Source organism: Aspergillus pseudonomiae, assembly GCF_009193645.1.
Source record: "Aspergillus pseudonomiae strain CBS 119388 unplaced genomic scaffold BDV37scaffold_51, whole genome shotgun sequence".
Classification (NCBI taxonomy): domain Eukaryota; kingdom Fungi; phylum Ascomycota; class Eurotiomycetes; order Eurotiales; family Aspergillaceae; genus Aspergillus; species Aspergillus pseudonomiae.
Genome location: NW_022476043.1, coordinates 183,762 through 201,268, shown reverse-complemented (window position 1 = coordinate 201,268; position 17,507 = coordinate 183,762). Strand labels below are relative to the sequence as shown.

General features: G+C 48.6%; 7 protein-coding genes across 7 annotated transcripts; 4 read left to right on the top strand and 3 right to left on the bottom strand.

Moving 5' to 3' along the window:
* Window positions 1-63: 63 nt before the first annotated feature.
* On the top strand, window positions 64-2,743 carry BDV37DRAFT_160807 (RNA exonuclease). Its single transcript, XM_032079159.1, has one exon. It carries the CDS (start codon window positions 356-358, stop codon window positions 2,567-2,569), a length of 2,214 nt encoding a protein of 737 aa, XP_031939779.1. The 5' UTR covers window positions 64-355; the 3' UTR covers window positions 2,570-2,743.
* A 174-nt stretch (window positions 2,744-2,917) lies between these two features.
* BDV37DRAFT_295445 (uncharacterized protein) lies at window positions 2,918-5,259 on the bottom strand (the record flags this gene model as incomplete). Its single annotated transcript, XM_032089886.1, has 2 exons — window positions 4,427-5,259; window positions 2,918-4,358 (listed from the first exon to the last, which is right to left on the bottom strand). The coding sequence occupies exons 1-2, from the start codon at window positions 4,705-4,707 to the stop codon at window positions 2,918-2,920; spliced, it is 1,722 nt and encodes a 573-aa protein (XP_031939778.1). The 5' UTR covers window positions 4,708-5,259.
* Window positions 4,776-6,549, top strand: BDV37DRAFT_252574 (threonine aldolase GLY1). The gene is made up of 2 exons (XM_032082448.1): window positions 4,776-5,332; window positions 5,389-6,549. The coding sequence occupies exons 1-2, from the start codon at window positions 5,161-5,163 to the stop codon at window positions 6,513-6,515; spliced, it is 1,299 nt and encodes a 432-aa protein (XP_031939777.1). The 5' UTR covers window positions 4,776-5,160; the 3' UTR covers window positions 6,516-6,549.
* Window positions 6,550-6,990: 441 nt separating this feature from the next.
* Window positions 6,991-7,949, bottom strand: BDV37DRAFT_160803 (translationally-controlled tumor protein). The gene is made up of 4 exons (XM_032079158.1): window positions 7,704-7,949; window positions 7,536-7,650; window positions 7,358-7,483; window positions 6,991-7,309 (listed from the first exon to the last, which is right to left on the bottom strand). The coding sequence occupies exons 1-4, from the start codon at window positions 7,716-7,718 to the stop codon at window positions 7,071-7,073; spliced, it is 495 nt and encodes a 164-aa protein (XP_031939776.1). The 5' UTR covers window positions 7,719-7,949; the 3' UTR covers window positions 6,991-7,070.
* A 72-nt stretch (window positions 7,950-8,021) lies between these two features.
* Window positions 8,022-9,166, top strand: BDV37DRAFT_295443 (arylamine N-acetyltransferase family protein; the record flags this gene model as incomplete). The annotated part of the gene is made up of 3 exons (XM_032089885.1): window positions 8,022-8,040; window positions 8,136-8,487; window positions 8,539-9,166. 3 exons carry the CDS (start codon window positions 8,022-8,024, stop codon window positions 9,086-9,088), a joined length of 921 nt encoding a protein of 306 aa, XP_031939775.1. The 3' UTR covers window positions 9,089-9,166.
* An 837-nt stretch (window positions 9,167-10,003) lies between these two features.
* BDV37DRAFT_160766 (serine/threonine-protein kinase) lies at window positions 10,004-13,547 on the top strand. The gene is made up of 4 exons (XM_032079157.1): window positions 10,004-10,082; window positions 10,165-11,211; window positions 11,276-11,676; window positions 11,726-13,547. Exons 2-4 carry the CDS (start codon window positions 10,324-10,326, stop codon window positions 13,470-13,472), a joined length of 3,036 nt encoding a protein of 1,011 aa, XP_031939774.1. The 5' UTR covers window positions 10,004-10,082; window positions 10,165-10,323; the 3' UTR covers window positions 13,473-13,547.
* A 1,527-nt stretch (window positions 13,548-15,074) lies between these two features.
* Window positions 15,075-16,464, bottom strand: BDV37DRAFT_295442 (pepsin-like aspartic protease; the record flags this gene model as incomplete). The annotated part of the gene is made up of 4 exons (XM_032089884.1): window positions 15,075-15,393; window positions 15,452-15,719; window positions 15,791-16,071; window positions 16,136-16,464. The coding sequence occupies 4 exons, from the start codon at window positions 16,462-16,464 to the stop codon at window positions 15,075-15,077; spliced, it is 1,197 nt and encodes a 398-aa protein (XP_031939773.1).
* Window positions 16,465-17,507: the final 1,043 nt, after the last annotated feature.

Genomic DNA, 17,507 nt, shown 5'->3' with positions numbered 1-17,507 from the left:
GATCTAAAACCTGCTATATTCTAGAAAAGACAGACCTTTTCATCCGTAGCAACTGTATTATAAAGTAGGTTGTACGGAGTATAGATCAACACTATGCATAACTGCATTAATGCCATGACTGAGTCATCAATGCATATCGATCCGCTATCAGCACGTGATACAAAAAGTCGATTGATAAATCCGATCCGGCAGTTATCAAGCTCCAAAGACCGATCATAGTCCAGGCCATTCTTTGGCCAAGGTAATTTAAAACTTTGTCAAACGGAACGACAACGTTGGTTAGAGCTCCTATATAACTGCCGTGCTCGCAACGGACATCGAAGATCGATCCCCTTTCGCCACTAGCGGTCTCAACATGGCAGGCATGAAGAAGCGCAAGCGCGCCGAGGCTGGTTACTCAGACGACGAACCCCCGGTTACTGACACGTCAAATGCCAGCAATGGCTTTGGTGTAGCGCAAACACTGTCTATGCTTCGTGACCCCAAGCCTTCCGAGGAGAGTGAATCTACTACAGCTATGCAGTTGGACGATCCACCAAAGGCCAAGAGCGATGTACCAGCACAAAGACCTTCGAAGAAGAAGCGGGTTGACGGGGAGAAGACAAAATATCCAGTCCTTACCTACGTCGATGGGCGACTACAATCCTCTATTCGGATCGCAGACTTACAGGGCCTCCTGCTCTACTGTTTCGCGGACGGCATCGCACCGCAGTGGATTTCCATCAAGCACTCGGGCCATGTGAGGAAGGTAGTGGCATTGATGGTGCCGGGTCTGGAGATTGGCATGTTTGATGGGACAGTTCCGTTGCAACCACCTACGGAGGAGGGCTCGCAAATGAACCAAAATGACACTGCAGGTGCCGATGAGCAGGGGGAGGACCCTAAAACGGCCGAGTTTAATCGTTGGAAACAGGGGCTGCCTCTCGAAGACCGATCTCATCGGTTTAACCCTCGCCCTTTGTCGCGCGATGGACTTCCAGATTCGTTACAGCCGCTGGCAGATATGTTTCCTCATGTTTGGCCGGTCAGAGCACCCGGAGATTCGAAGTATAACAAAGTTCACTCGCCGCTCCAAGCAATCTTGTTGTCCGCTCTTCCCAAGAACAAGGAGGATAGTCAAAAGAAGGGTCCCAAACAGGCACGGATGGATAAGAGTTTCGTTCCCAAGCGGACTCCGATAACGACGTTCATCAGTTCTCTCGAGGATCTCCGTGAGAACGAGTATCCTCTGCACCCGGCACTTTTCACGAAGGAGAATGAGAAAGCCGATTTGATGCAAAGCCGCAAACGAGCCGGCCAGGATGCTGCGGCCGGGTGGGTCGATACCCATGTCGCAAACTTGGAGGAAGGCGATGTTGCCGAGGCCGAAATCCAACAGGGAAGCATGACAGCAGGGCGTACGGTATTAGCCCTCGACTGTGAGATGTGTATAACGGAAGGTGGAAAATCCGAGCTCACGCGTATAAGCTTGGTCGGCTGGGACGGCGAAGTGGTACTAGATGAGCTTGTGAAGCCGCAGTTACCCGTCATTGACTACCTTACCCGGTTCTCAGGGATTACTAAAGAAATGCTTGATCCTGTCACGACTACCCTGGCTGATATCCAGCAAAAACTCCTCACTATCTTAACTCCGCACACTATTCTGGTCGGCCATTCACTGAATTCGGACTTGAACGCTCTCAAGCTCACTCACCCTTTTATTGTCGACACTACATTCATTTATCCACACCCTCGTGGGCCACCTCTCAAGTGTAGCCTAAAGTGGCTCACGCAGAAGTATCTCGGGAAGGAAATTCAGAAGGGCCAAACCGGCCATGACTCCATCGAAGATGCCCGCGCCGTACTTGAGCTGGTGAAACAAAAGTGTGAGAAGGGCGAGCGTTGGGGAACCAGTGACGCCCAGAATGAAAGCATCTTCAAGCGCCTGGCACGCTCCACACGGTCAGGCAAATCGAACCCAGCAGGGGAAGGCCGTACTGGCGCTGTGGTAGACTGGGGAAGCCCCGAGCGTGGATTCGGATCGCAGGCGACCGTCGCAATCGGGTGTAGCGATGACGAGGATGTTGTGAAAGGAATCTCATCCGTCGTAAACGGAGATGACAGCAACGCGTCGGTTCCCGGCGGTGGCGTTGATTTTACCTGGGCACGGATGCGAGAACTGGAAATGTATCGAGGCTGGTGCAATCGTATGCCAGACCCCAATAACGCGAATGAGTCCACGACACTAGTCCCTCCCCCTGAAGAAACCACCCCGACGGGCCCCCCTGCGTCCGCCCCCTCGGAGACCCCCCAGAAGAGTCTCATTGATACAGTATCTCGTACAGTCTCTCATATCCAGCGTGTCTATGAGTCTCTTCCGCCGTGTACTTTGTTCATTGTGTACTCGGGTACTGGAGACCCGCGCGAAGTTAGTAGGCTACAGGCCATGCACAAGCGCTTCCGAGAAGAGTTCAATGCTAAGAAGCCGTGGGACGAGCTGTCAGTCAAATGGACGGATACTGAGGAACAAGCCTTGAAAAAAGCCTGTGAGAGGGCGCGAGAAGGCTGCGGATTCATGTGTGTCAAATAGATTCTATGTCGCCTTGGGCCTGGGTTGGATATACTGTGGGCTACTGATATAGCGTAGATATCCCTGTACAGTAGGAAGTTGAAAAGATACAATTAAAGAAAATAATTCTTGAATAATATTGAGATATCCAGATCCCACGAAGACCAATTTAACCCTGCCACTGCTCCACTGCTCCATGTATTCGTGAAGAACCGACTTTTTTATACACCATCACATAAGAAACCCAAAGGAGTTCAGGAGTTCAAGACAAAAAAGGAAAACAGCGAGTGAACGATTAAGACGGAAACAGGAAGAAGGGAGTAAATAAAATGAATAATACATGAATAGAATTTCAGTCTAGCTTCTGAATCAGCGAGCCTCCGTTTCCATGGCTTCTTCGCGCTGCATGGCTAAGCGTGCCATCGTATCGCGCGCGGCAACCTGTGCCTTTCTTTTTTCTTGCGCTTCACGCTTATTCCCATCATCAGTATGAGCACCATTTGTCTTTCCCGGCGGGTTTTCCTTCCCGGAGCCTGTCTCCGGATCAAAAGACACTGGATCTTCTGCACCGCGCGGGGTGTCCTGTTGGCTACCCTCCGGTGTCTGTGTCTGGTCCTGCTCGGAGAAACTATCATTAAGCCCTGTTGAACGTCGGGGTGGCGGCCGCGACCGACTGCGCATGCTTCGGGGACGACCCGGACGAGCTTCGGTTCCAGATTGGCGTTGGCTGGGACTCGTGCTGGAGGGTGCATCCTCCTTCTGGCCGTTGCTACTGATGTTGGGGTTTTGCTCGCTTAATGGCGTTGGCCTCGGTGTCTGAGTCTGGGAGAAATCTGGCTTCGTGGCTTGGCTTATGGATTTGCGTGGCCGCCCTGGCCGTCTTTTCTCCAGCTCCACGCTGGATGGTGGCTTCTCGGGAGCCTGGGACATACGGGGGCGTTTGGACATGGTTTGTTGCTCTACGCTGGCGTGGACTTCGGGGGTACCCCATTGCGGACTTTGGCGTCTTGATTCATTAATTTCGATTCGGAAGTTCGAAGATCTTGGCGCTGTTGGATCGTTTGGCGTGTCCATCACTGCGTTGGTCTCGGGGCCCTTTAACGGGATCCTGACCGGGGGCATATGTGAGTCTTCCAGGAAGAAGTCGATGCTATCTTCCTCGTCGCCGTCGTCGAAAGAGTCGGCGATCGGTTGTGTGCGGCCGCTGGGCCAGGAGTCCGGCCATGGCCGCTTCCTGCCAGCTTGGAGCAATCCCGGGCTGCGGACTTCTGGGAGTGGGGCGGGTACCGCTAGGGTCGAGGGTAGCTGCTGCTCTCTTGTGTTCTGCTCTTCCATGTAGCGGTTTTTGAGTTTCAAGGCCTCGATTTCTAGTTTTAGCTTTTCGATCTCTTCTGACTTGGATTTCAGCTCCTTCAGGACTGTTGTGATCATGTTGAAGTCGTTGTTCATGGTGTTTCCTAGATCGGAGAACCGACCGGGACCGTTCAGTTCGATACGGAGCGCTGTGAATGCACCTTTGAGCTCCGACATGGTGTCGTGTAGGTTGCTCACGGAACTTGAGATATGGTCGAGACTCAGTCCATGGTGCTGGATCTGCTGCTCCACGGATGCGGTATAATGGTCCATCTCGGATGAACCGACCGGTACCAAGGCTCCGGGTTGGATGGACGCCCTGTCCCGTCGGGTCGATTCTTTCTGAGGTGGGTTGATCAGGCGCTCGAGTAGTCCATCTTTGAACGAAGGTTCTACCGTGCGCATGGATACGATTTCCCGGAACGAGACCTTTGATAGCTTCCAGAAGACATTAGGACTTGGCATCGTTAGTCTCCATACATGCGCCGATGATCCTCTTGTTCATTCGGTGTTGTTCCGACTTACCCATTATCTAGCGAACACAGCACACCTATTTTCTGCTGGCAGAGCTTGCAGGAGATCTCTTGCAGGATACGTCCACGGAGGACACTCAGGTCTGATGATTGTGGTATTTTTTTCTTTTCCGGCGAGATTGAAATTCGGTGAAGTTCGACGCTTAGCCATCCTGCTGCGACGGAATAAGAGTTGGAAAGCTTGGCCCATTCATTCTCCAGTGCGGCCAGGGAGCTCGAACAGCGCAAACATTGGCACAGGATGGCCGGACGGGTCAATCTCGATAAATCCATGGTGAAAATAGATCCCAAAACCCACAAAATGGCGTCCGATATGCCGTACGCCACCTGCAGAAGGGTTGGAGGGACTATGCGAAGACGTTGAAAGCCTCTCCCACCCTGCAAAAGTCCAGAGGGATCTCGACTGCTGACTCAGCCACTGTCGGGACACGTCGGCGGGTCGCCTATTCCTATTTGGGTTATCGATAAGAACCGCACGCGTTTCCAAGTGTCGTCATTCTAAGACGCTTATTACTCCATTCATTTCCCCGGCATGTTGTCCGGTCTCGTATTGGTTTTACCGTATGGGTCCGTAAGCGGTAATTATTCCATGGTCCCCGCAATGCGCTGCAGGCGGTGTCTCGGAATGCCTCCATTCGGTAAAGAAACAACCATGCAGGTACCGAGTCATTATTGTACCCCTCCTTCATTGTATGCTTTGTGGATTGTCAGCGATAAGCGGACTTGATGAGGCCATTCTTTCGCTCATTGATTCGACCACCACCTTTGTTTCGGTCGGCGTTATTTGTTCAAAGGGTCGCATCTGGTCAAAGATTCATTATGGCGAGCCTATCAACAGCTTCCAATAATAAGGCCAACACCTGGCAAGGCGTTGGGGCGGCGGAGTTTGACCTGAGGAGTAAGACTATGTCAATTATATATCTTTGTAAAATATGCTAAAATCATAAACTAAAGGCGACACAATGACCAAACCGACTATGTCAATGCTCGAAGCGATCACTCAAACCACGCTCCTGGACGATGTTTTCAATGAGGACCCGGTGACCAATGACCTGCAGGCCTATGTAGCCCAACGCACCAACCATGAAGATGCATTGCTCGTCATGTCCGGAACAATGGGTAACCAGGTTGCGATTCGAACTCACCTCGTGCAGCCGCCGTATTCTGTGATATGCGATCGCCGTTCGCATATCGTCTGCTACGAGGCGGGAGGAGTCAGTTCGTTGACCGGTGCGATGGTCCAACCCCTCGATCCCAAGAATGGCCGCTATCTCACCTTGGAGGATATCCAGAAATATGCGGTGCTTGACGACGACATCCACCATTGTCCCACGAAGCTGATCAGCCTGGAAAACACCTTAGACGGCGGGGTTCTGCCGCTCGCGGAGGCTCGTAGAATTACAGAATGGGCGCATGCGAACGGGATCAAGGTGCATTTGGACGGGGCGAGGCTCTGGGAAGCGGTGGTGTCCGGGGCCGGTAGCTTACCGGAGTACGCTAGTTTGTTTGACAGTGTGAGCTTGTGTTTCTCTAAGGGTCTCGGGGCGCCTATTGGTAGTATTATTGTTGGGTCCAAGGAGTTTATTAAGAAAGCTAGATGGTTCCGCAAAGCTATTGGAGGTGGAGTCCGACAAGCAGGGGTACTCGCTGCAGCTGCCCGGGTTGCTCTCGACGAAAACTTTGGCACGGACCCCCATGGCCAGGGAGGGAAGCTCCGCGAAGCGCATATTAAGGCGAAGAAAGTCGCTGAGATGTGGCAACGCCTCGGCGGCAAGCTGTCTCAGCCAGTAGAGACTAACATGGTGTGGGTGGACCTTGACGCGGCCGGGCTGGGGCCCAATGACTTGGGGGAGATAGGGAAGGACAAGGGGCTGAAGCTGTTGGGCAATCGGATTGTCATTCACTACCGTACGTACCCCTCATTCTACGGGTTATTTAGGATTATCCTTGCAGCGGACACTGACTCGATCCCAGAGGTATCGGACGAAGCGATTGCGCGTCTGGGCGAAGTGTTTGGGTTGGCTATGAGTGGGAGCTATCAACGTAGCACGGATCAAAGCCTACCATACGGTAGCAGGTGAAAGCCCTAAGACTTGAAATGTATTGATCTCAACGGGTAGTACATAAGTTGAAGAGTATAGAACTCACGGATTTCCTCTTGCGGGCATCCACTCTTTTAAGAGGGGGTGGTGCGATTAGTAATCGCATTCCGATCTACATTCGGCTCTTCGAAGAAGTTATTGAAAATAAGACCTCTCAAAAAGATGTATTACGGTTTTATACCGATTTGGGATTTGCAAGGGACATGTATTAACAAAAATATCATAATTAGCATAGTAAGCATTAAATACTCCGTAACCTGGAAACACCAAGATTTGATCGACAAGGTATGGTACCAAGATTAACAGCTTAATGTTTTCGGTCAATTCCCTCAGAAAGAGCTATGGAAGATGTTTATATAAATGAAGCGGGAAGTTGTGATTACTGTAGCATTATGATTCTAAACAATCATTGACCGCACGACTCGAGATCCGCTAGTCCTCCAACAGTAGCATTCTGTTTGATAGGCTATCCTGGATGGACTATACATGCAGCTAGTGCGACCATCTCATATAGTGCACTTTCGTTAATAATTCTTAACGATCAGCCACCTGCAGTCCATCCTTCCAAAAGGTAAAGAATGGGGTGTCGCCATCCTCGCGGTAGTTGAGCAGAGCAACCATGCCGTCGGCATGGAAACTCGGTCCAGTATAAAAATCGAAGCTTGAAAAATGACTGAGGATTTTATTCCCATACTGCCATGCACCCCGTTCAAACGCTTCAGCCCTGTCCGGATCTGTTTCTTCAAGATGGTTTTTGATTCTCTGTATGTAGCCTGTGGCGCTGTCAGTAGATTGCACCAGCACTGATAGAGGGGGCATACGTGAGATGTAGTCTCTATAGGTCTTCTTGTCGAAGGTGATTCCTTGCAGGCTGAACGCATGCACAACATTATTGACTTTGGCGATGGTATCGTCCTCTTCCTCGGCGGAGGGATTAGCGTCGATATCTGAATCCTGCGTTAAAGGTCTGCTCATAAGGATGGGAGGGTGAATACGCACCAACATCACGGGCTCGTTCAACCTCTATAAATTTGCAGTCTACTTCATAGACAATATCGTCTACTTCCTTTATAGGGAAATCGTCCGAGAACAGATGGTCACCGGAGATGACATCCTTCACGTCATAGATTAGCGGGTCTTCAAGATTCGAATATGTGGTGAACTTACAATAAAAAGAGACATAATGAACACAGCGTAGACGGTTTTGGCGGGATGGGCAACGGGAATTTGGGAAGGATATTGTTCGGTGGTTTGCAAAGCAAACTATGCACTTTCCAAGAACTGAGAAAAAGAAGAAACGTAAAAGAAAAATTGGGAATGTCGGGATTTCGACCATCGGCACCCCTCATCTCAAATCTGCAAGATCGACGCTCGGATCAGACAGTATCCAATTGGGGCAGATTTTTGATGTGCATAATCTCCACCAAGGCTACTACTAGTAGTAGCTCAGCATCAACCATGAACTATTCCGTAGATCGGACTAACATGAGTCATATTATATACAGTTGAATCTCGGCTGGCTTGCTTCTTTCTGCGAAATAGAAACGACCCCCTGCCCCAAATTTGGTTTTATACAGAATATGACATCCATCTGTTCAGCCCTCACGGGTGTACAGGTTGACGCCTACTTTGAGCGCATCCAGTTACCGACATCATACCGTCGCGGTCAGGGCCCCACATTGGATCTCCCGTTCCTGTCTAGACTTCAAGGGTATCACGTTTCAGCAATCCCTTACGAAAACTTGTCCCTTCATTATGCGAAGGATGTGAAGGTTTCGCTAGATGTGGCAGAGCTATACAAAAAGCTTGTCCAGAGACGTCGCGGTGGTTATTGCATGGAAAACAATATATTATTTCACCATGTCCTTCTATTTCTAGGATTCGATGTCTACCTTACTGGTGCACGGCTCTTTCGAGTTGGAAATGGGAAGCCAGCGGGCTGGTCGGGCTGGTGAGTACTTGCACGTTAATTGTGCCTGGGTACATGTTGATAGGTTCCAAGGGAGCACTCTGTGAACATCGTCACCCTCGACCAGCAAAGATACCTGGTCGACGTGGGATATGGAGGGAATGGTCCCAGATCTCCTTTACCATTGGTCGATGGCCCTATCCATGAGAACATTGGAACCCAGACTATGCGGTTGGTGTACGAACCTCTGCCTGGGTCACGTCAACGCCAGTGGAATTATCAGACCCGCAATGCGGAAGACCAGCCGTGGATACATAACTACGCTTTCACAGAGATGGAATTCTTCCAGCGTGATTTCGAAGTAATGAACTTCTTCACCAGTTATCACTCGGACTGCTTTCTCACGTCACATTTGCTTGTGGTTAAGTATCTTCGTGAAGGGGATGAGGTGTACGGGAAGATGGTCTTCGATGGTGACAAGATTAAGAAGAATGAAGGCGGGAAGAACATTCTGGTCCAAACGTGCATGAGCGAGAGGGAACGAGTCGATGCTTTGAGGGATCAGTTTGGGATTGAGCTGACCGAGGATGAACAGAACGGAATCCAAGGACGAATGTCGGCACTGCCGATGAGCCATGCTTAAAGATATCCTGGTTATTCAATAGATATAGATATAGATATACTAGTAGTGTGAAGATAGATATAGAATATTATATCTTTCAATCGAGCATGATGCCTGAATGTATACGGATTCGAACCCCTGTATTAATTGCTAGACGAACAGTAGTGTGCAAATAAAATAAAAGGTAACCGAAGTTTTCACACATGAAATCGATATGTGATAGTGAATCATGTCTCGGGTCACTAGATCCAAAATCCCCACTTCGGCATCCACGGTTGGTTCCCGCCCAATATCCCCACCGTACATCCTGATTGGATGGAAAGGCTTTGTCCGCCTCAGGCAGCTCAGTCCTTGGTGCCTGGGCACGACCTTGTTGATGCCTGGGGCGTCTTCCGCCTTTCAAATAAATTGCGGGATACTCACTTCAGCCTCACTGCTTGTTTTGTGGACGACGACTCTACCAAGACAGTATCCTGTCGCGTCCCTGTTGCCGGATTGCCCCACTAAACTAAGGCCATTGTCGCAGTCACGTCCTGGATTGTGCAGTGGATGGTGGATGGGGACTTCGTCAACTGTGTAAGTTTTCGAGCCCTGTCGCTCCTCGTTAATCAAGAGCTCCCGACTAATGCCATCAACTGTTTCACAGACATAGCCCTTTCCCTCCTTTTAAACCATAGCTCGAACTTCCATTTGTCATTCCTTTGTTCAATGAATCCGGCCCACCACATCGTGTGCGAGCTTGCTTGTGATTGACTGTTTGGCCGGCAAGGTCGGGGTCTCCCTGCCTACGGATTTACCTTCCCAATACTCGTTGTCATCGAGGCACTACGCGTTTTAGGAATATAATTTTACCTCAAAAGCTTGGTGGATTTTTCTGGTGCCTTTTGGCTCAGTACAGGCAACTCCTGTTCTAGTATCAAGTCCGTGCACATAGTTTAACACTCCCAGTGGCAAGCTAGGGGTCCATTGAAGCGCACCTGTCATTGGTGTTCATTTGTCGTTGCTTTTGCATAAGGTAAGGAACCTTCAGATCCTTCCAACAGTCAAGACCACCTTATGAAACACACTGAGGCCTGAAAAACTGACCCCTCCAATAGGTTCATGGTATGGAGCTGTGTTATTGATTGTATTGGTTATGCAAACATCTCTTCATATTCACACATCAGCACATATACCCTAAGTTATCTTGTGATAGTAGTTATTTCTTTCTTCTTTTACAGCGACTTCTCGCCAGACTTTATCGCCTCCCACTCCAAATGGAAGCGACTCAAGAATCCACCCAGCCATGTACGGACCCACGCCGCATGGGCTACAACAACTCTGGTCTCCATGAGCAGGACGTGGCGGACATAATATGTATCTTACATCCTAGTTCGCCTGCTGCCCACCATGCGGTGGCCGCCTCTGCCAGTTCTGCGCCCCAGCATATCCTTCAGCGAGATGAGCTCGTGTACGAAACTTCAGCAGCCTTGGACATTGGGCTTAGGCTGTCATCGAAAGTGCACGATTTGAACACTGGATTTTGCTTCGGACGCAACAGAACTCGTTGCGATCTTCTCCTTGCCCGTGACCAGAATTCAAAACGCATCTCAAATCAGCACTTCCGTATCTACCTCACCGAAGACGGAATCATTATGCTCGAGGACATTTCCACCAATGGCACCATTGTAGACAATTGCCGTCTTCGCAAGAGCCAGAGAGAGAATAGTCGAATGCTGACCAATGGCTCTGTCATTCAAGTGATGAATGGCGACCAAACCTCAGATGAAGTTAGGTTCGTCGTCCGCATTCCAAATCGAGAGGGGTTCTCTATGCAATATACGGAGAATTTGCTACGTTATTTTGAGCGGATACAGAAACACCGGGCAGGAACTACGCAGGTCAAGTCACGTCAAACCTCGGCACAGCCTGTTTTGCAATGGACGGTTTCTAATACCTACGGGATGCACTGGACAGGCGGGCCGATGTACAATGTCACCGGCCAGATAGGGAAAGGAGCCTTTGCAACGGTGTATAAACTTGCCACAAAGCAGCATGGGGCCGTGTATGCAGCGAAGGAGCTTGACAAGCGACGTTTCATGAAGAACGGGGTCTTGGACCAGAAAGTGGATAATGAAATGAAGATTATGAAGGACCTCAAGCATGTAAGTGGTAGCATCTCTTTCTCCAGGCACAGGATGATCGTTTGACTGATACTTTTCTTGGCAGCCTAATATTGTTCAGTATATTGACCATCACGAGCATGATCGATGGATCTACATCATTATGGAGTACGTCCCCGGTGGTGAGCTGTCGACGTACCTGCAATCCATTGGCAAGATTCCCGAAGACATGGTCAAAACCATTTCCCGCCAGGTCTTGCATGCGCTACAGTATCTCCATAAACGGAAGATCACTCATCGAGACATCAAGCCGGACAACATCCTCATTTCCTCGCTCGATCCACTAAGAGTTAAGCTGTCGGACTTTGGGCTGTCCAAAGTAGTGCAGGAAGAGACCTTCCTCAAGACCTTCTGTGGCACATTGCTTTACTGCGCCCCTGAAGTTTACCCAGAGTACGATTCCTATCGTCGTGGCGAGGTCAGGAAAAGGCGACGATTAGGTGATCCGTAAGTTTCCCTAGTGACATTTCTTAATCGAGCGCACACTGATGGCCAGACCCCCCAAAACTTCTCCGTACAGCCAATCCGTCGACATGTGGTCCCTTGGCGCGGTCCTCTACCACATCCTTGCTGGCGTTCCTCCATTTATGGGCCGTGGCGATGACAGAGGAGCTCAGATGCTACGAACGATCATGACCACCGATCCCGATGTTGATATTCTGCGTAACGAAGGCGTGTCAGAAGAAGGTATTGATTTTGTCACCCGACTTTTAAACCGCGATCCTCAGGCACGTCCGACAGAACGTGAATGCTTTCAGCATCCATGGATTGCTGAGGTCAAAGATGTGGATGAGTATGATGATGACGAACTCTATGCCAATGTCCGGGGTGACCTTTCGGACATCGGTGAGGATGCGGAAGAGGAATTGGATGCATCTCAGCTTTCAATTCACGACGAATCAGAACCCAAAGACCCGGGTGAGCAAGAGGATAGCGATTTGGCGCAATCCAAGCGGCCGAGGATTGATTGCCCCCCCACGGACGTTCGTTACCCATCTCTGCCTCATATTGAAAGTTTCAAAGAAGTCCAGGTTGCTGCTGATACAACACCAAAACGCCTCTTCGGTGAAATCACCCCGTCTGTGTTAGGAAGCTCGGATGTGCTGGGAGCTAATACAAATGCGTTTGAAGGAGACAACTTCAGCATAAATGACTTCATTTCTTCAGCCGGTGAGTCGATGGTCAGCGACGGCAACAGCCTTAACTCCATCATTTCCCTTCCGGAGGACCCTATTTGTGGGTCCGCACCAAGCTTGATGGGAACTGAGAACCTTGTTGGGCAGCTGAACATGAATTCGTGGCACCCTGGCACATCAACCAATCGTCCGCCAGTCGTCGAGATACCGGTACGGCAAATTGGAGCGAAGGGGGAGGACTCTGCAGAGAAAAAGGAGGCGAAGACAAGGCAGCTAACCAGCCCTGGTAACGAAACCCCTAAACCGGCCATCTTCAGCCGACGGATTGAATTACCCATGCCTGATACCGCCAGTGAACGCTCGAGCCCCGAGAGTATCGCGCAACATGCCAAGGACGAACGCCACGAAACCAAATCTATCCCAGGAGAGATTTTCGACATCGAGCTGGCAAATACCATTGATGCTAAGACCGGGCAGCCAATTTTAGACTATCCAGAAAGAACAGGTGGTGATGCTCCAGCCGATCCCGCGCCTACTATGAATCCCAAAATTGTGCTCCAACCAAGTAAACCTCCAACTCTCCTGGGCAAGTTGACGACACTTCCTGGGTCGATTTTCGAATTGACGATCCCTTTGGAAGATCGTATGACATCGTGGGGCCGGGGTCCTCAAGCAACTGTCTGCTACCCAGACCCTATGGACACGAGAATCCCAGCATACGCGTTGGAGGTCACCTTTTGGGCCCCCGCCATCGAGTCCAAGATAAGGGCGGGGCTGGATTGGCTGTCTGTACCTGGTGTGATGGCAATACTCTCAACTAAGACTCGCAAGTGCATTTGGGTGAACGATACGGAGCTGCGTCGAGGGCCGGAGGGGGATACCAGTCGGGAAGGGTTTCATTTTGGCAAGATATACACGGGGGATATTATCACGATCTATCAACATCGCCACAAATTTCTAAAGTTTCGGTGTGAGTTCTATCATGGGGACAGTGCGTGTCCCCGACCGGAGAATGAGAAAGGGTTCACCGTGCGCAAGGTCCTGGTGCCCAAGGACGCGGTTGCGAACCAAATTCCTGCGCGGAAGGACCGCAATGAAAAAAAGTAATGGAGGATTTGTTTAATACATATAGACGATATGGATGGCGGTAATGTTGGATAGCATTTAGGGTTTTATGGGTATTTATTTGCACATGGTTCTTGTTTACTTTCTGGAGTTGGTTGTTGGCATCTCTACTCCCGCTGTTGGGATACATCGTTATGGAGGCATGGATTGGAAGATTGGGTATATCCACGACATTGCGTTAGCAGGCTTGGAAACGGAATAAGGCAATTGAACAACAAAGTTCGAAAAACAGAATACGAAAAAAAAAAAAAAAAAAAAAAAATAAAAAAAAAAAAAAAAAAAAAAAAAAAAAAAAAAAAGCACATATATCTCATTGCAAAAGCTTTCTCTAGGTAGCACGGACATTGGATGTGAATAGTATGAGAATATAGTACAATCTATGTATCAGCAGTATAATTACATTGGCTTGCTAATTTCTTCGAAAGGTACACTATGGACTCCAGTAACTCTTGGTGACGACGGAAGTGATATAGTTATACGTGGTGTTTAGAAGAATTGTGGTTTTTTTTTACTCAGGGGCTATTACTTTAATAGTTTATATTATTTATATAAAATTTATCCTAACCCAGCGTTTAAATCTTATATATCTAAATTTAAAATATATTAGCCTGATATATACACTGCGGGTATATAAAAAAAAAATAACAAAAAGACGATTTTTTATCTATATAAGATCTTATTTAATATACTATATTAATTAATTATTTATAATTTTAAAAAGATCTAGTACTATATCTTCGATTTTTTTTTTTAATAAATCCACAATACCGGAGGCGTAACATTGCCATATCACACTCGAGGAGACGATCAACTGATGATCCATTGCTGGCTCTACCCTTCTGGGAACATATAGCAATTTTCAACAGGGAGTATTATTTTCAAATACCATATATACTAACAGTAGATTAAAGTAGCTAAGGTAGTATCAATACTTAATACTTCGTTTTTAAGAGCTCTTCCTCTATGAAATATTTGTAAATATTTTTATGGGTCTGAGCCCGTGTAAGGCTTTAAGGCAACGGTACGACTGCAGCATATACTTAGAGCTTGGCTCTAGCTCACACAGCCTCCCCAGCGAAAGCATGATCCCTGTAGCTGAAATGAAATGGTATATCTGCAGGGCTTAAGCGAAAAAATAATATAGTGTTTATTTGAGCAATGGAATCCGCGGTATTAGGGGGGCGAGGGGCAGGCGCCTCGTATTAAGCAAAATCAAATCTTCCAGAGTCCAAAAAAACATCCAGGGAGCTCTAGCTCTAGCCGCGCGTGCTTTGCACTATCGTGGCATTCCACAGTGACTAACTAATATGGTAGATAGGCTTTGCAAATATACTAATTAGTTCGGACTGATCATGTATTGACATTTGAGCAATCTCCCTTTAGCGAATGTGGGCAAACAAAGTAAATACAATATCTCATAGGCAAAATACAAAGGGACTGGCTGTTTGGTTAGCGACCAATCGTATTCCTATTCATAAATAACACCAGAGTAAAGCTTTCAGCTTCCAGAAAAGCGCTTAGCTTGATAACGCAACGGCAAGAGTCAGAGCACGTACTCCTGCTCTGCAAACCACAAGCCAATGCTCACAGCTTGTTCGCAAATCCTAGGCGCGGACCGGAATGATCGAAGATCACAAACTGTGCTTTGAGCAGGATATCCCCAAAAATGGAGAAAGGGAGGCCGGTATCAACCTGGATACCTCCGTAACAAAGGTCGTCACCCAGGGGCTGAAAAAGTATGTAGTTCCCTGGGACAACTCCGCGGTAGGCCCCGATGCCGAAGATAAAGTCAGGCAAATGGGAAGTGCAAGGGAATACCCATGCAGCATTGCTTGAGTCGAAGAATGCACCAACTACCTTGGAATAATACTCAAGGACAATACCAGGGGGAAGATACAGAAGGCTAGTTCCAGTGTCTGAGGGAGATTCTTAGCGCTACAATAGAAGATATACTGGCATACTTTGACTCACCCGCAATTCCACTGATAATATGTTCATGGTACGGTTCAGGCCCAACTTGAAATCCAGTAACATCGAGCTGCCAGTAAGCATAATATCCCTGCGGCTTTGTGACGGGGGTCCATGCAATAGGCCCTTTGAATGCAGCGGGGTCAATGAAACCGAAGTTATATGTTCCTGGACGCCCATGTCGAAGATCCGCGGTGAACAACGGTTCTTTGAGTGTTGGTAGGATATTCTCAAAGTAAGTCAACTGGTGGATCGGAGACACTGAATAGGTGGATCATTAGATCCGACCGCTTTACAGAGTGATAAATAGCTTCCGTCACATTGGCACTCACCTGTGTTTATAGTGCTAAAGGCCAGACCTAGCAAACCGCTGTTGAAAGGATTGGCGGCAAACTGGGGCGAGACAACTAGAGGCACCTCGACGGCCTGATCCACAGCAACGCTGCTTCCAATCGCAACACGGTCTTTGAAAACGATGCCGCCCGATCCACTACCATCGGCATACGTTATGTCCCATGTTGCTCCAGGCAGTAACTTGGAAGAAGTGCTCAATTTCGGGTCATAAACTTTGTGACCAACGCCCTCGACATTTGTCAAGGTTGAGAGGACCCACCTATTAGATACTTTCAATTAAAAAAACTTGACTTTTTTTTTCTTGTTAGGCTGACGACACTTACAGATCAGATGAACCTGTGTCAAAGTCGAGGTAAACAGTTTGTCCTCCAATTACGACAGGACACACGTATTCGCTTTCCCAAAGCAGGGGAATTGCCGGCGTGCCTCCGGACTGCTTCACGGCTTCGATGGTAGCTGCGTACGTTGAGTTGTGAGTGACATTGTATTTTGCCAAATCAGAGAAATGGATGGCTGCAGCGTTCTTGGTGAAGTTCAGGTTTGCCTGCTGAAGGACCTGAAAAATTCCGGAATCTGTCGCCGGCAAACCAAATGCAGTGGTTATGAACAGTAGTAAAGAAGCGAGACCAGAATACGGGCCCATTTTGAACATGGTGATGTGGTCACAGTGCTGGAGATCTGGTATAATTCAAAGACAGCCGCGGTTTGAATGCGCTGTCATGGAATTGACGGGCTGGATTGTATGAGCTTTTTAAAGCCTTGCAGGTTTTGCAATGGCATGCTTGAATTCTATCAGGATGCAAACATCCCTGGTGTAACAGCGGGATATTCCATGTGGATCACGGTGATGTTGTCATTTGCAAGTTGTATAACGAGGCCGGATACGATAGGGCATGGACTGTGTTCTGAATACCGCAAGGTGCTTTTCCCGGCCGAATACTTCGGAACGCTGAAATTGCATGTGCCGTGGACTGTCATGTTCGTTATCTTTGAGATACTATACGCATTAAAAATCAGCCCATATGAAACGATGTGACCCTGGACAACCGTCGGCGTGGGTGTCGACAAAAGTTTTCAGACGAGACTTTCGGGAACATGTCGGGATCTGAAGTGCATCTTCCAATGTTAGCTCTATTCGGTACGTCAGGTGGTTCTAGAAGAGTCAAGGGCGCCGGAAAGAATCTCTGATATCAGTGTGCATCCTTAAGCAACCATCCAAATGGTGCAACATCACGCTCAAAACAGTCTACATAAGTCGACTGCAGAAATCGCCACACAGGAAATCAGAGTCGGGAATTGGTTGAATATGATTTCCCGACAAGAATAAAACGGGGTGAGCAGTTACCATCCTTGCTTAGTCGCTTGGAAAGAATCCACCCTGAATAACAACCATATAGATTACTTTGTAGACTGAACTATCTTTAGGTCGGCGTTTACGTACAAGAGTTACGGGTGTACCCCGACAGTTCAACCATGCAATCCTGGAGATCGCTGCAGCATGTTAAAATCCCCATACCGGCCGGAATCCCGTCGGTGTCGCGTGCTTGAGAGAGGAATTGACCTCGCAAGACGGAGGAGTGATGTGTACTAGAGCCATGTCCGTCCCGGGATCGTTCCGTGATAGAAAATTTGAGGATACTTCAGAAGTTCGGATCTGTCCCGGTCCGCATAGGATTCAACTGCGGTCCTTCACTA

Bases quoted from the DNA above. Each gene is read 5' to 3' on its own strand.
- BDV37DRAFT_160766 (XM_032079157.1), top strand. From the start codon at position 10,324: ATGGAAGCGACTCAAGAATCCACCCAGCCATGTACGGACCCACGCCGC. The intron at 11,212-11,275 runs GTAAGTGGTAGC...TTTTCTTGGCAG, and splicing joins TTATGAAGGACCTCAAGCAT to CCTAATATTGTTCAGTATAT. The intron at 11,677-11,725 runs GTAAGTTTCCCT...ACTGATGGCCAG, and splicing joins AGGCGACGATTAGGTGATCC to ACCCCCCAAAACTTCTCCGT.
- BDV37DRAFT_160807 (XM_032079159.1), top strand. From the start codon at position 356: ATGGCAGGCATGAAGAAGCGCAAGCGCGCCGAGGCTGGTTACTCAGAC.
- BDV37DRAFT_252574 (XM_032082448.1), top strand. From the start codon at position 5,161: ATGAGGCCATTCTTTCGCTCATTGATTCGACCACCACCTTTGTTTCGG. The intron at 5,333-5,388 runs GTAAGACTATGT...CATAAACTAAAG, and splicing joins GGCGGAGTTTGACCTGAGGA to GCGACACAATGACCAAACCG.
- BDV37DRAFT_160803 (XM_032079158.1), bottom strand. The intron at 7,484-7,535 runs GTGCGTATTCAC...CGCAGGATTCAG, and splicing joins TGAACGAGCCCGTGATGTTG to ATATCGACGCTAATCCCTCC. The intron at 7,310-7,357 runs GTATGCCCCCTC...ACAGCGCCACAG, and splicing joins CTATAGAGACTACATCTCAC to GCTACATACAGAGAATCAAA.